This window comes from Carettochelys insculpta, chromosome 14 (assembly GCF_033958435.1).
Source record: "Carettochelys insculpta isolate YL-2023 chromosome 14, ASM3395843v1, whole genome shotgun sequence".
NCBI classification, from domain to species: domain Eukaryota; kingdom Metazoa; phylum Chordata; order Testudines; family Carettochelyidae; genus Carettochelys; species Carettochelys insculpta.
In genome coordinates, this window is record NC_134150.1 from 12,581,029 (window position 1) to 12,597,231 (window position 16,203).

General features: G+C 45.3%; 1 protein-coding gene across 1 annotated transcript in view; it reads left to right on the forward strand.

Moving 5' to 3' along the window:
* RPGRIP1L (RPGRIP1 like) overlaps window positions 1–16,203 on the forward strand; it is a 193,958-nt gene that overhangs the window by 76,565 nt on the left and 101,190 nt on the right. Inside the window, exons 12-13 of the mRNA XM_075009174.1 lie at window positions 15,566–15,672; window positions 15,908–15,958. Of these exons, the coding sequence (XP_074865275.1) occupies window positions 15,566–15,672; window positions 15,908–15,958 (158 nt within the window). The remainder of the gene's footprint in view (window positions 1–15,565; window positions 15,673–15,907; window positions 15,959–16,203) is intronic.

The window sequence follows — 16,203 nt, forward strand, 5'->3', positions numbered from 1 at the left end:
GTCAACCATATATTTTCCAACCATCTTTCCTGTTTCCTTCATGCCTGGGAACACATAACTGGACTGCCGAGTCCTAAGTGCAGTGAAATGTAGGTATGCTCTCCAGTTTGTGTCTGAGCCACCCTCCTTCCCTACCCTTGTTCATGGGCCCTTCTCATCAAAGGTCATCTCTAGGCATATGCAGAGTACACAGCTGTGTAGGGTACCACTAAATTTGGGCACCACTTTGCCCCAAATTAAGTAGTGCCCTCTGCTGCACCTGCATATGCCCAGTGCAGCCGAAGGCCGGTGCTGCCTCTAGCAGCCCCAGTCCCATGGTCCCCCACTCTACCTGCTGGATACAGCTAAACAATCCCCAAGCCCTTCCATCTCCCAGCCCCATAGCCCAATCTCCCAGTCCCTCAGTGCTTCCCATTCTGCCTCTCACTCCGTGGCCCAGTTCCTCAGCCCCCAGCTCCACCTCCCGGTCCTGCTGCCTAACCCCCCGCGCGTCTGCGGTCCACCTCCGCGGCCCAATCCACCAGCACCTCTCCCACCCCCACCACTCCATCTTCCGTTCCCAGCAGCTGAATCCCATAGCTGCCCACACCCTGCTCTGATGGCCCTCAGCTCTGGTGGCTTCAATCCCTTGGCCCCCTGCTCTACCTTCCAATCCACAGCTCTGGTGGCTGCACTGCTCCCCCTTCCACCTGTTCCCCCACCAGCCTCTCTGTCCTACTCTTGCACCCACAACCCTGATCACTGACCCCCGCAGCAGAGTTGCTGCTCTGCTCCCTAGAGGAGAGGGAGGGTGCAGGTGCCCGGGCTGTGTAGGGCACCCAAATTCATAAGGACAACCATGCTTCTCATGAGTTCTGCTACAACAAGAAGTTAAATCTCTTCTTTGAATGGAAATGGTGGAAGAGGTTCCACTACTGCTAATGGAAAAATGATTCTATTTCCAGGACTCTTCTCATATCCTAGGCTAGAGGGGTCCAGGAAGCTGGTGTTTCTCCTGGTCTCCTTGGCCTCCATTATCCTATATCCAGCTCCACGGCATTGGCATGCTAACCTCAACTTGAAGGGCACATACTTCTATATATCAATTTTCTGGAGACGCAGGCTATTCCTGAGGTTTGTGGTGAACCAGGCTTGTTATGAATTCATGGCTCCGCCATTTGGTTTGTCAGCCACCTCAAGGGTCTTCACCAAATTCACGGAATTGTTGGGTGCCTTTCTGAAGACAGAGGGGGTCTACATCTTCCCACACCTCAATTTCTGACAGATCAAAGGATTGTCCAGAGCACTGGTGGAGGCCGACATCACTCTCATGCAATCAGCCTTACAGTCTTTGGGGCTACTAATAAACATTCAAAAACAAGAAGTCCTGTGGCATCTTATAGACTAACAGATATTTGGAGCATAAGCATCTGATGAAGTGTGTCTTTGCCCACGAAAACTTATGCTCCAAAATAGCTGTTAGTTTGTAAGGTGCCACAGGGTTTCTTGTTTTTGCAGATATAGACTAACACGGCTACCCCTCTGATACTAACAAACATTAAGTAGTCACACTCGTGCAACAAATAGTTTTTTGGAGAAGTTCACAACTCTTCAGCTCCAAAAAAGGTCTTTTGCCTGAATATTGTTTCTGCTGTCTTCAGTCCCTACAGATCAGGCTCGGGTTTGCTTGAGCCTCCTCGGACACCATGGCATCGTATGTGCTGTATATGTGGTTCAACACACAAGGTTGAGATTCACACCTTTCCAAGCTTGGCTGGCCATAGTTTACTCCAACTATCATCTGGGCAGGATTCTCATGGTACCTTTCATGTAGTGGTGAGACTGCTACAGCACCTCTGTGGGGATATCTTTTGCAAAGCCCTAGCCATCTGCATATATGGTCATTGGTGCTTCAGCACTGGTATTTAGAGCCATCCTCAGTCACCTCAGGCCTCAAGGTATGTGGTCTCAGGAGGAGCTCTCATTTCAGATCAATATCAGGGGGCTCAGGACTGTCCCCTTGGCTTGCCATGAATTCTTATGCCACATCACAAACAGAACATTCTCAGTTCTTAAGGACAATGCTACAGCTATCTTCTGTATCAGCAGAAAGGGAGAGGGCACGTTCTTGCCTCCACTTCACTTCAGCTTCCTGAAATGCCTGGGAGAAGGAGGTTAAAGCGCAAAAGTACTTTTTTATGGTGGCAGCTCTGTAACCATCCTTGAAGCCCCCATTCAGTGAATGTACCAAGCACGTCTGCTTCAGACAGGAGCATTTTCCTTACCTTGAAGGAGTCTCAACACCAGTCTCCTTCTCTGGTACCAAAATAAAGTCACCAGGAGACAATATTGAAGGACTTGGCAACCAAGAGATCAGTCTCCAGAGCTGAAACCAACAAACAATCCGAGATGGAAGATAGTGTGTTAGATGCCTAGATATTCCCTGTTGCAAATAGCACCTCAGAGTTCACTGCCAGTATTGGACCTCATGGCACTATCTGGTTCAATAGTGTTGCCATTTTTGACTCAGCAGCAAGACATTATACCAGGGTCATCAGTGCCTGACACACATGCTGCGGCAAGTAGTCTGCTGAGTTTTGATGGCAGCTTCACCAACAGTTCATTAACCATCTCACCCAGTGCCTTTGGACACTTGTGTAGATTTGCCAATTACCAGTAGTCAGTAGTGAGGGCACCTCTGGGCAATCTAATACACTCTTATATTGTAATGTCAAGAGGCAAATCAGCTATAGTTTCATCAAGCCTGTCCTCTCTGAACTCCAGACCAGTGTTCCCTGTAGGCTGAGCACTTTGGTGGCCATCCATGAGAGATTCAAGTTCCCATGGCCAGCAGCATGTGTTTCTGTTGGTAGTGTACCTAACAAAATTTATTCCACACGTGTATGGAAAAAAATTAGAGAGAGCACTGCCCCAGATACCATTCTTGGGCATTGAAATATGCTGTACCTTGTTGATCAGATGAATCTGGTTCAGAATCAGAAGTTGGCTTGTGTGTCAGTCACATCACGTTACCTATCACTCCCCTCCGAGGGTGTTTCCCTCCTGAATCCTGTCATAAGAGACCTTTAGTCTATAAGAAATTGAGTTCTGGGACCATACCACTGGGGTTTTCACCTGCCTCCAGGTAATTTTTGTGCCCTCGTGCTCTACATTTTTCAGGAGTTTTCACAGTCCTTCGTGTTGAAAGCTATAAGAAGCCACTCGTTGTGCAAGACTTGATACTGAACATGAACAATCTGCTGGAGGAACAGGAGGGAGGCTGTACCTTAGCCAATCTTGGGTTCTTCTGCCTCATCGTCAGATAAGCCAACAGCGTTGGGTGCTTCCTTGCCTCAACTGAATGATTAAAGTGGCCACCAGGGCCTTCTATAAGAGACTGACTTCGTCCCTAGCTATGGAAGTAGTTGAGGAGAGCTCCTTGATTGGTTGATAGCTTGCTATCTATGGGGCTTTCTGAAGCAGTGATCTCCATAAGTGACGCAGTTTTGGAGCCCACTAAGTGGTGTGGCAAACTCTTTTTTCCATTCCTCTTACAGCTGAAAAGATTGAGCAGGAGTATTATGATTCTTTGTGGACTCTTGAAAATTATTTTATCCCTTTCCAGGGTCTTTGCTGCTGCCAGCTGCTAATGAGGGAGTGAGCCATGGTCAACAGACATCTACTGAAAAATCAAGACACAAAAAAGCTAGATCTTTTTGGAAGGAAAGTTTATTTAGAAGTGGGACTACAACTCCAGGTTGCCAATGCCCAAGAATTGCTAGAGGATTATTTCTCCCTCTGAGACAATGTTTTGAAATGTATGGACAAGATGCCAGAGGCAGCTAAGCAAGAATTTTTAACTCTAATGGATGAAGGAAAGATGGTGGCCAGGCCCTGTCTTTGGGTTGCTTTGAGTGCTGCAGAATTTGCTGCTTGAACCTGGCATTGGCCATGACAATGCACATGTATTCATGGCTCCAGTCATTGATCTTCTTCTGGAAACCCAATGAACCATTCAGGATCTTCCTTTTGAGGGACCAGTGCTTTTTTTTTTTTTTTTTTTTTTTTTTACAGAAGATGACAGGCTTCGTAGCCTTTTAATTTTTGTAGAATTTAGATACACCGTTCAGTTTATTTCTGCCTCTTTTTAGGGACCACTCTCAAGAAGCTCTCTGTCTGTTGGGACCCATATAAGAAATTCACACTTTTCACAGAGGAAGAGAGGATTTTTTCCCCTACTTCCCAATCTGAGAAAAGGAGATTTCAGATCAATAATACACCTGAAGGAGTTCAACAAATAGCTAAAGGAAATAGTTTTGCCTGGTCATTCTGGTTTCCATGATGTCCTCCCTTCATCCTAGCAACTGGTATGTTTCCATAAACATAAAGAAATGCATTTCCGTGTTGCATTAATAGAAACCACAGGAAATACCTGAAATTTATGATCAACTGATCCAACTACCAGTTTGCAGTCCTGCCATCAGGCCTCGCTGCATCATGGTTTGTTTTACAAAGAATGTAGGTTACGTTACTGCTGAAATTAGAAGCTCTGTGTTTCTGTACTTGGATGACTGGCTGCTCAGAGGCCGGCCATGATCTCTTCTACCTTTGGTGTGTTAGACTGCAAAGCAATGAAGAAAAGCCAGTCCTCTTACATGTTCAGAGAATAGAGTTTATAGGAGCAGCTTTTGATTCTACGAATGCCAGGACATTCCTCCCACAAACTGAATTCTAGACAATGCAGTCCATTTCATTAGACCTGAATACCTATCTGAACCAAGGCAGAGAGTGTAGACAGGGAGGAATCACTTCCCACCCCCAGTGGGTGGAGTCAGACCACACCCACCCTTTGGATGAGAAGCAAAGAGGCAGAACAGGATGCATAATAAGTACACCCCCTAGCTTAGTTGAGGTAGAGCCAGTGAATGAGTCAGATGCTACTGCTGCCTTGTTGCTGGCCCCAAACCAGACTTAGTTGTGTCAACCCCTACCTCTGGATTAAAACCGGGAGATGATGCTGCCTGGCAGATTTCTAGAGAAGCTGCCACCTGATGAGTATCCCGGTGGAGCTGCCCCTTGAAGAAAAGCTGAGGAGCTGCTAGAACTGTTGTCTAGGAGCCAGAGGACCTGTGAGCAACAAAGCCCTGCAACCGTGTAGGGGTAGAAGGTAGCCAAGGAAAACCAGATGGTAGTCCAGTTGTGTTTGTTGAAGGTACAGTCAGAATGTTTTGGCAGGATCCTCACTTACCTGTTGGGATTCCCTGCCACTCTTTCGGCCCTGAGCTGAAACCTGGTGGAGTAGAATGGACCTAGGTCCCCCTACCCCTTGTTGTTAACCCCACCTCTCCTCCATACACTGGATAGCCTGCACTCATTTTGCTGTCTGGTCCAGCCAGGAGCCTGGGCCTGAGACTCCTTTTGTTCTCTCCCACCCAGAGGGCTTAAACACTACTGCTTAATATTGCTTGGCCCCACCCAGATGGGCTCCTTACTGGCTCAGGCTGTGTCTACACTGCCAAGTTTTTTGACAAAACTTATGTCAACACCCAAAAGACAACAAAACAAAAATGGATTTACATTTTCTCCCTCTTTTGATAGATTGTCCACACTGGGGCACCATCACTGACAATGTGAGCAATGCAGTATTGGTGGGTGAAGTGTAGGGTTGTGAGAAGGCAGAAGTGTTCCCTCTGCATCGCAGGACTCCCTCCAGATTTTTCTATAGCCTCCTCAGCTGTTGGGAGCTGCATCATGAATAGCTCTGAGAGCGCTCTGTGCTGTGGAATGTCAAGGCAGCAGAGCAGGCTGTCTTCCTTATCCTGCAGCAAAAGTTTGCCTGTTGCTGTGTTCCTAGGGCAGGACAGAATAGAGAGCGCACCAGTGATTTGCTCTTTGGTCCACAAAGGAAGCAGTTCATTCAGCTGTCTGATAACTCCCTGAGCTTTGAAGGTGCATTACTGAAAGGCAGCTGAGCTCAAAACTCTGAGAAGAGAGATCAGGGTAGGCATTGTGAGATATTGGCAGAAACCAGTTCAGTCCATAAAACAAATAGCATTGTGTACACCAACTCTTTTTTGATAATAAAGGGAGGAGGGAAAAGAAAAAAAATCTGTTGTAGCAGGAGATTTTTATCATTGAAAATAGGGCACTTTCCTGACAATAGTCACATCGTTGCATGTACACTTTCACTGTTTGTCATCAAAAGCAAATTTTAGTTGACAGAACTTGGTAGTGTAGATGTACTCTTACACTGCTAATCCCCTGTTAATCATTCCTCAGTGATTAGATGGTGGAATGGCCTCCCTCTGACTCAGCTAGGGAAGAATCACTCTAAGCCACTACACTATCCTAGAGCAACAGTTCAGAATTATTTTGGACTCCTGGAATGTATGGAATGTATGTGTGTATGTATACTTATGTGATTTGATATGTCAGACCTCTCCCAAGGAAGATGCAGGTTTGGGCAGGTTTGCACTGCCCAAATAATCAGTCGCTGCATATGGCGCCTTGAGTGCCTATGTACTTGGCTCTTTTCACTGGTGGATAGACCCATCCAATGTATGTATGGGCATTCTGTTTGCTTCCACTTATTTGACTTTGACTTGATAGACTCTTCTGCTCTATGTTGGGGGTTCTACCTGGAATCTCTGTAGACTCTAGTCTATCGTCAGGTGGAAGATTTAGCTCTTCATAAAAATACAGTATAACTGAAGGCTATTTGTATAGCTTGGCACGCTTTCCCCATATGAAGGGAAAGGTTTTATTCATATTTATGTAAAATACAACAGCCATGTTCTGTGTGAATAGACAGAAAGGGTCAAGATGGATGCAGCTTTGCCAAGAGGCAATGCTGCTTTGGAACTTTTGTATCAACTCAGACCATCTCAGAGCTTCACATCTTCCAGGTGTCCAGAACAATCCAGAAGATCCAGCTGACTAGGTTTTTCACAAGTCACTATAAGTGGTTTCTGCCCCAATGCAGTGAGGTTTAGTTTTCCAAATGTGGGGAATTCCTCAGGTAGACCTGACTGCAATTGGCTTTAACAGGAAGTGTCAGCAATTTTTATTCACAAGCAGGTCTTTCATAAAGTTTAAGGTCAGAAGAGGCCATCATGAATATCAAATCTGACCTTCTGCAAATTGTCGGCCACGGTACCTCATGCATGAACTCTTGTAATACATGGCGAATATTTGGCTGAGTTACTGAAATCCTCCAATCATGGCTTCAAAATTTCAAGGTACAGAGAACCCATCTGCTTATAGCCCAGGGTGTCTGGTGGACTCTTTCCTTATGTCCTGGGAAGACATTCTCAGGTATGAGTAGCCTTCAATTCCTGTTGTTCCCAGAATATTACAAATCAAGCAGGACCATGTTAGTGATGCTTATATTGTTGGCACAGCTTCAACAGCATTGGTTTCTGTCATGTGACTTCCATCCCAGACACACCACACGATCCATTGTCTACAGCAAAGCACTAAGATATAACCGCATTTGCTCCAACCCCTCCAACAGAGACAAACACCTACAGGATCTCTACCAAGCATTCTTGAAACTGCAGTACCCACCTGAGGAAGTGAAAAAACAGATCAACAGAGCCAGATGTGTGCCACGAAGCTTCTTACTACAGGACAAGCCCAAGAGAGAAACCAACAGAACACCACTAGCCATCACCTACGGTCCTCAGCTAAAACCTCTACAGCGCATCATCAGGGATTTACAACCCGTCCTGGACAATGATCCCTCACTTTCACAGGCCTTGGGAGGCAGACCAGTCCTTGCCCACAGACAACCTGCCAACCTGAAGCAAATCCTAACCAGCAACTGTACACCAGACCACAGTCACTCTAACTCAGGGACCCATCCATGCAACAAACCTCGTTGCCAGCTCTTCCCACATATCTACACCAGCAACACCATTACAGGACCTAACCACATCAGCTACACCATCGTGGGTTCATTCAGCTGCACATCTACCAATATAAGTTATGCCATCATGTGCCAGCAATGCCCCTCTGCTATATACATCGGACAAACTGGACAGTCTCTACGTAAAAGAATAAACACACACAAATCAGACATCAGAAATGGCAATATACAAAAACCCGTAGGAGAGCACTTCAATCTCCCAGGCCACACAGTAGCAGACTTAAAAGTAGCTATCCTACAGCAAAGAAATTTCAGGACCAGACTCCAAAGAGAAATTTCTGAGCTACAATTCATCTGCAAATTCGATGCCCTCAGCTCTGGCTTAAACAAAGACTGCGAATGGCTGGCTAAATACAGAAGCAGCTTCCCCTCCCTTGGTGTTCACACCTCCAGATCAACTGCTGGTAGTAAGCCTCATCCTTGCTGACTGAGCTAACCTTGTTATCTCCACCCTTGCTCTGGCTTATTTGTACCTGGCCCTGCAGATTTCCAAGACCAGCATCTGATGAAGTGAGTCTGTGCTCACGAAAGCTCATGCTCAAAACTTTTCTGTTAGTCTATAAGGTGCCACAGGACCCTTTGTTGCTGTTACAGATCCAGACTAACACAGCTACCCCTCTGATACTTGACTTTTATATTGGGTCTGGAAGCCATTTGGATGCCCAGTGTAGCTATTGGCCCCAAGTATTGTGCCGGGGGAGGCAGTGTGAGGTGTCTAATGAAAGCTGATGGTGCCCTGATTCTATATATGCTACTTGTGTGTCTGTATCATGTATGTATGTATGTAAAGTTATAGATTTTTAGCTCTGCAGCTGTATGAGAAATGTTTCAGTGCTGAGATTCACAGAGGGAGGTGGGGCTCCACCCCAGCCAAGACAATAGACTGAGTAAAGACTCAGATGGCCAAAACCCATTTTCTGATGGTGGGGTTTTCCCACTGGGACTGCAACAAATGGAAACTCAGCACAGAGACCCACCTGGTCAGGTGGTGGGCCAAGACCTATGGAGAAGAATGGAATTTTTCCTCCGCATATGAAAAATTATAAGATGTGTGCTGGCAGTTACTTTCTTTGTTCTTCAGTCCTCGTGAGTTAAGCCTGTCTGGACCAGGGGCCCATCCCTCAGAGGGATGATGTGAATTTAGCAGTATCCTTGGATCTTTTGTCTTGTGGTCTCCAAGGGTCCTTGTCCCAGCGTGTGGACCCCAGTGGGCCGGATGTACAACACTCTGATGACTGAATCTGTATAACCTAAAATGAATTTTCAGAAATTCTCAAGAATCAGCAAATAACACCGCTGGCCTGCATCAGTACTTATGATTGATGCATATAAAATATTGCTATAACAATCCTTCTCTCTAACCCTGTTCTTTCTTTTTTACTAATAAATCTTTAGATATTAGATCTAAAGAATTGGTGAGTGTGTTGTTTGGGTAAGATCCAAGTATATATTCACCAGGGTCTGGGGCTGGGCACTTTGGGGTCTGGAATAATCTGCGTGGTGTTTGGTGAAATAGTCTTAAGAGCCTCTTACCTTAAGTTGGGGTTTGTTGGTCTGGCCTGGTATAGCAGCTGAGAAGTCTGTGGGTTTGATTGTGTGGCTTTTGACTGGCCAGTAGGGTTGGCAGAGGTGCTGTGGAGGCTGGTTGGATTTGCCTTAGTAAGAAGGAAATCCCAACCTGGGGCTATAAATGGCTGAGATTTTAAGCAAAGATACTCTGGATTGATTTCTCTAGCTGTGCCCAGAAACCCCATCTTATTACAGTTTCACACTCTGTTGAGTCTCTACAGTCGCATTAGAACCAATCTCATATGACTATGGTTGTCTTCTCTATCCCATCTTAGAGGCCCTTCACTTTACAGCCTTGATGCTCCATAGCTAACAGCTCAGGAGGAGAGCTGTTCAAAACATAATTTTGAATAATAAGCCCTGCACAAGGAAGTCTTGTTCATCAAAATTCAAGAGCTTCTCTATCCCCAAAAAGAGGATTCCCTGGTTCTGGCTTCAATAGAATATGAGCTGAACTGTTTGTTATACCTGAAACAACAAGTTCTAGCCATTAGTTCCATAAAAGGATTTCTTCCTTGAATTGCTAGCTATCTGTCCATTGCCCTATTCGGAGTGAAGGTAGCCAATTACCTCAGTGAGGAGTGTAGGGCTACGTCTACACGTGAAGCCTACATCGAAGTAGCCTATTTCGATGTGGCGACATCGAAATAGGCTATTTCGATGAATAACGTCTACACGTCCTCCAGGGCTGGCAACGTCGATGTTCAACATCAACGTTGCGCAGCACCACATCGAAATAGGCGCAGCGAGGGAACGTCTACACGCCACAGTAGCACACATCGAAATAAGGGTGCCAGGCACAGCTGCAGACAGGGTCACACGGCGGACTCAACAGCCAGCTGCTCCCTTAAAGGGCCCCTCCCAGACACACCTGCACTAAACACCACAAGATCCACAGAGCCGACAACGAGTTGCAGACCCTGTGCATGCAGCATGAATCCCCCGCTGCAGCAGCAGCAGCCAGAAGCCCTGGGCTAAGGGCTGCTGCACACGGTGACCATAGAGCCCCGCACGGGCTGGAGAGACAGCGTCTCTCAACCCCCCAGCTGATGGCTGCCATGGAGGACCCCACAATTTCGACGTTGCGGGACGCGGATCGTCTACAGGGTCCCTACTTCGACGTTGAACGTCGAAGTAGGGCGCTATTCCAATCCCCTCATGAGGTTAGCGACTTCGACGTCTCGCCGCCTAACGTCGAAGTTAAGTTCGAAATAGCGCCCGACGCGTGTAGCCACGACGGGCGCTATTTCGAAGTTAGTGCCACTACTTCGAAGTAGCATGCACGTGTAGACACAGCTTAAGTGAACTGAGAGCTATGGTATCTGACCTACCTTATACTATCTTCTGTAATGACAAAGTGTACTTGAGCCTTCAACCAATACTAAAGTGATATTTCACTTCGCATCAATCAGGCAATTTATTTACTAACTTTCTTCCCTAAGTTTCATGCTCAAAAATGTGTGAGGAATCTTTACACACTGTATGCTGGTAAAGTACTAGCATTCTGCTTGGACAGGACTACATTGTGTAGATTTTCCTCACGACTATTTGTGGCGCTGATGTACAGGATGAAGGGTCTTCCAGTATCATTTTAAGAGACTTTCATCAAGGATTTTCTCTGGTATGTTTTTGCTATAATGTGGCAAATTTACCACCACCAAATAAGTGGCTAGTCCAGGGATCAACAACCCTTAGCACAGGTGCCAAGAGCGGGAGTTCAACCCTACCCCTCTTTTCCCATGCATCTGGGAGCTTGCTCAAAGCCATGCCACCTGTAGATTAACAAAAGACTAGCTTATGCTACCAACCACCACCTAAACAGCAAAGCTCTGCATCTCAATTTATTAATGAAGCTGTTGTAAGCAGAACTATTAGTAAGTTTAAAAGGTATCACTGGCACTTGGACAATACACAGACTTCAAAATGTCAAATTTTGGCACTCCGTCTTGAAAGGTTGCTTACCCCTGAGTTAGTCTATGCAGTGAAGTAACACACAGCCTTTGCAGAGGAAGTGCATATGCTAGATATTTGTTGAGCTGCAACTACAACTTTTGCTATGTCTCAACAGTTCAGAGCATAGATGCTGAAACTAGAGGTGTTGGGGATGTTGCCACATCCACTGGCTTGAAGTGGTTTCTATTGTATACGGAGTTTACAGTTTGATTCAATGGCTCTCAGCACCTCCATTGTAAAAACTGCTCTTCAAATACTTCCTCTTATCAATTCTAGCTAGGTGTGTACATGCCACATACACAGCTGTTTGGAAGATTTTTTTCTCCTATCAACTGCTGATTAGGTTGAAAGTGGAGCCCCCTGGAGTGTTACCAGAATGGCACGCTACATGTGACTGGACCGACACACGCCCCCTTCAATGCCTTCTTACCACCAATGGCAATGATGATTATTAGATAAGTATCTTAGGCTGGGCCTAGGCTTGCGGTGGAAGATCGAACGCTTAGGTTCGATCTTCCAGGGTGCTGTTTTGTGCATGTCAACCCCAGAACTCCTTGCGAGCCACAAGGATTAAGAAATGCCAATGGGAGAAGCGCTCCTGTCATCATTCTGCAGTGGGGACAGGGACAAATATTGATGGTTTGAAAATCAACTTTTGGTATGCAGTTGGCATACCTAAAATTGCGTAGCAGGCATCAGTATTCCAGGTAAGTGTAGACGCAGCCTTAGTTGGTCATAGTTGTAGTTTAAGCAGTTGTGAAGAGTTTTCACTTCTCACCTGTGTTTCACCTGAGACTTACATCAAGTCTCAGTGGTTTAAACCTTGTAAGTCCTGTCTGAAGCCTGTGCCCCACTATGATCTCAAGTATCTGGGGAGGTGCACCAGTTAGATGTAAAATCTGCAAGGTATCTCAACCGTGCACAAGGAGAGAGTGCAATTTTCAACTTTATCAATTCTTGATGTAGTTGACGCTGCTCCCACAAAGTGGCAGCACCTGAACCTGAGAGCCTTCATCCGGAATGCTCCCCTAAGTGGTTCCAGAAGCAGCTCCAAGAAAGGATTCAGGTCATCAACCACACCAGCGCCACAGTTCTTCACCTCCCAAAATTGCTCTCACTCTTTGTCTAGGTGCATGAATGAGGATAGGTTGGCACTGGTTGCTGTGACATCAGCTTTCACATCAAGGGACAGCATGGCAGAAGGGCCTTTGGGCATGAAATCTTCTACCCATTTTCTCCTGGTCCCACAAGCTTTGGCCCACCCTAGGAGCCCTATTCTACTGGGCTCCCAGAATCTACAGGTAGAAGAAGTGGCCATGCCCATCATGGCTACGTCTACACGTGAAGCCTACATTGAAGTAGCCTATTTCGATGAATAACGTCTACACATCCTCCAGGGCTGGCAACGTCGATGTTCAACATCGACGTTGCGCAGCACCACATTGAAATAGGCGCTGCGAGGGAACGTCTACACGCCAAAGTAGCACACATCGAAATAAGGGTGCCAGGCACAGCTGCAGACAGGGTCACAGGGTGGACTCAACAGCAAGCCGCTCCCTTAAAGGGCCCCTCCCAGACACAGTTGCACTAAACAACACAAGATCCACAGAGCCGACAACTGGTTGCAGACCCTGTGCATGCAGCATGGATCCCCAGCTGCAGCAGCAGCAGCAGCAGCCAGAAGCCCTGGGCTAAGGGCTGCTGCACATGGTGACCATAGAACCCCGCAGGGGCTGGAGAGAGAGTGTCTCTCAACCCCTCAGCTGATGGCCGCCATGGCGGACCACGCTATTTCAATGTTGCTGGACGCGCAACGACTACACGGTCCCTACTTCGACGTTGAACGTCAAAGTAGGGCGCTATTCCCATCCCCTCGTGGGGTTAGCGGCTTCGACGTCTCGCTGCCTAACGCCGATGTTAACATCGAAATAGCGCCCAACACATGTAGCCGTGACGGGCGCTATTTCGAAGTTAGTGCCACTACTTCGAAGTAGCGTGCACGTGTAGACACGGCTCATGTGTGCTGCTTTCAAGGTCAATATAGAGCTCATCAAAATGACAGTGCAGAAATCTCCCACTGTCAGAGACAAGCCTCTGACTCTCACTCGCTCACTTCTACCCAGAGGCAAGCCAGTGATGTTGGGACACAGGCCACCTCATCTGTCTTGCAATGCTGTTTGGAGTTCCGGTGCCACTCAGAGTCCCAGCACCACTCTAGAGAGCATCACCAGTATGACTTATGCTGCTGGTTCAACTCACAGCATAAGTCCCGCATCCCAGATGCTGAGAACTACTTCAGTACATGGAGGTATGTGGTTGGCGGATCCTGGTTCCTCTCGCAGTCATAGTCCCATGAACTGAAGTTGTGGCAGCAATCTCATTCCTGGCACCACTGTCCATGCCACCAGTCAGTCTCTGGAGACAGCGTGCCTATGGCCATCACTCCGATAGCCGGCACTGCTCCATATCTCAGCACCAGCTTGTATTCCAGCACTGACTGACCTCCAGTCCATGGGAAACATCACAGGACTGAGATCCTCTGCAACAATTGTCACCATCTCGGCATCTTCATTATAGTACTGCTCTATATTTCAGTTGGCAATGAGTGGTTTGTAGCAGTGAAGAGTATTGGCCATTTTAATCTTTGGATTGAAAGATGTATCAGCTGAGACAGATGTGTGATTTAGCTCATTGCATTCCCTTCATTTGAGTGATTTGTGTCATATAAATACAGAAAAAATTAGAATTAGTTTAATGACAGTATCTGAAAACTGTTGAATTGAATCTCTGATACCTGTTGACTTTAGTCCTCAGAACTGAAAAAGTAACCCCATAAGTGTAGCTAAATTATAAAGCATGTCTTGGGAGTCAATAGAAAAGGTAAAATAAGGAGTCATGTAGCACTTTAAAGACTAAATAATAATATATTAGGTAATGAGCTTTCATGGGGCAGGCCCACTTCTTCAGATCTGTAAATAACATACTAACATTCAAATAGTATCAGAGATTATTTTCTCTAAAGTAGAAGGATAGTCTCTCAACTAAATCAGCAGTGTTTTATCTCATCAAATCATATGTGTAAAAATGGACATTGCAAAAGCTAATACTTCCATATTAAGTTGACTATATAGCTCTAGAAAATGAATTTATAATACTGTAGCAAATAGTGAGGGGATGTAGCGTTAGGACCCTCAGTAGACAGTCAAGGAAGGAGGAATACAAAATATAGAAAACATTGCCATAAATCAAAAAGGATCATAGCAATTTTCCACATCTGTCCCTCAGGAACTTCAGTAATTTTGAAAACTTTTAAAAGTTGCACTTTTAGAATTAAATTGATTTACAGTCATTTGGCCTAATCCTGAAGTTTGTTTACTTCATCCTTACTGATGCAAAATTCCTATTAAAGCTTGCTAGCTATTAATATGGATTTAATTGCATGTTAGTGGATAATCTGGGAAATTTAAACCCCATGCCAGATCAGGTAATGGTTGACTAAGGCAGTTACACAAATTGATTGAATATACTCTGTATGGTGGTGTTCAAGGTTTCCCTATATTTCTAGGTGCTTCTTAAATGTAGATATTTTTTATGCGTGGAGTTGAGCTTTAAAGATATTAAGAATAACCTTCTCTTATTAATTCCCACTATCAGGTCACAAAATCCAAAGTTCAACCTCCCTTTTGCAGATAGCTAAGACAATGTGAGTTAATATCTGGCTGATGGTTCAGTGCTAGCCTTCTTGCCTGTCAGGTGGCAGGCATGTGTTAAATTTCAGGCCAATGCAGCTTATGTTATCAGGGGAGGAATAGCTCAGTGGTTGGAGCATTGGCCCTATCAACCACAGTTTGAGAGTTCAGTCTTTAAGGGGGTCATTTGAGGGTCTGGGGCAACTATATTACAAAAAGTGTAAGGGACAGTGATAGGCCTGCTGTGATTTTAGGGGACTGGACTCGATGACCTCTCAAGGTCCCTTCCAGTTCTAAGAGAAGTGTATATCTCCATGTTAGAAATAGCAGAGAAATATTCAAAATGCACTTTTTATGTAGAGGTAGATTTGAATATCAGTAGCACAGCTCTGAGATAAATTGGATTAAATGGAATATGGTGTTTGTTTTATGTTTTTGGTTTCATAAGACCAAAATGAGAAACTAACTCAGGAGAACAAAGAACTGCAGTTGCATTATCTGGAACACAAGCAACAGCTAGATGAACTGAAAAATCGCATGAAGTTTTTCACCAAGGTAAACTTTTTTTCTGTTTAGAAAGTTACCATTAAAAGCTTTCTATATTTAATGCATTGTGTGAGTACTCTTAAAAGCAAAACCAAAGTAATGCAGAAATATGATGGAGTTTATTTATTCATGAAATCAGACAAAGTGTCATGTTTAGTGAGATGGCACCATGTTTTTCTGAATGTATCTCTCCATTATTCATTCACATCTGAAAACACCATTTTATTGACTGTTTCTGCTTTAGGAGAGTGATATTGAAATGGCAGAACTCAGTGAAGCCCTCATGCTCATAAAGGTAACTTACAAAAATTGATTACATTTCAATCTGTCCCAGACTACTTTTTAACTCTGATTTTTGTATGTTCTTTACACAATGCCTCAGTCTTCAAGAAGTGAATCATTTGTGCACCTTTTAGTAGCTAATGCTTCTTCCTTGCACTTGTACATATGTCAAACTCCAGTTACAGGAAAGGAGAGAGGAAAAGATGGCAGGACAAAATTTATGTAGGTTATGTACATATTTCATTGTAACATCAAAAG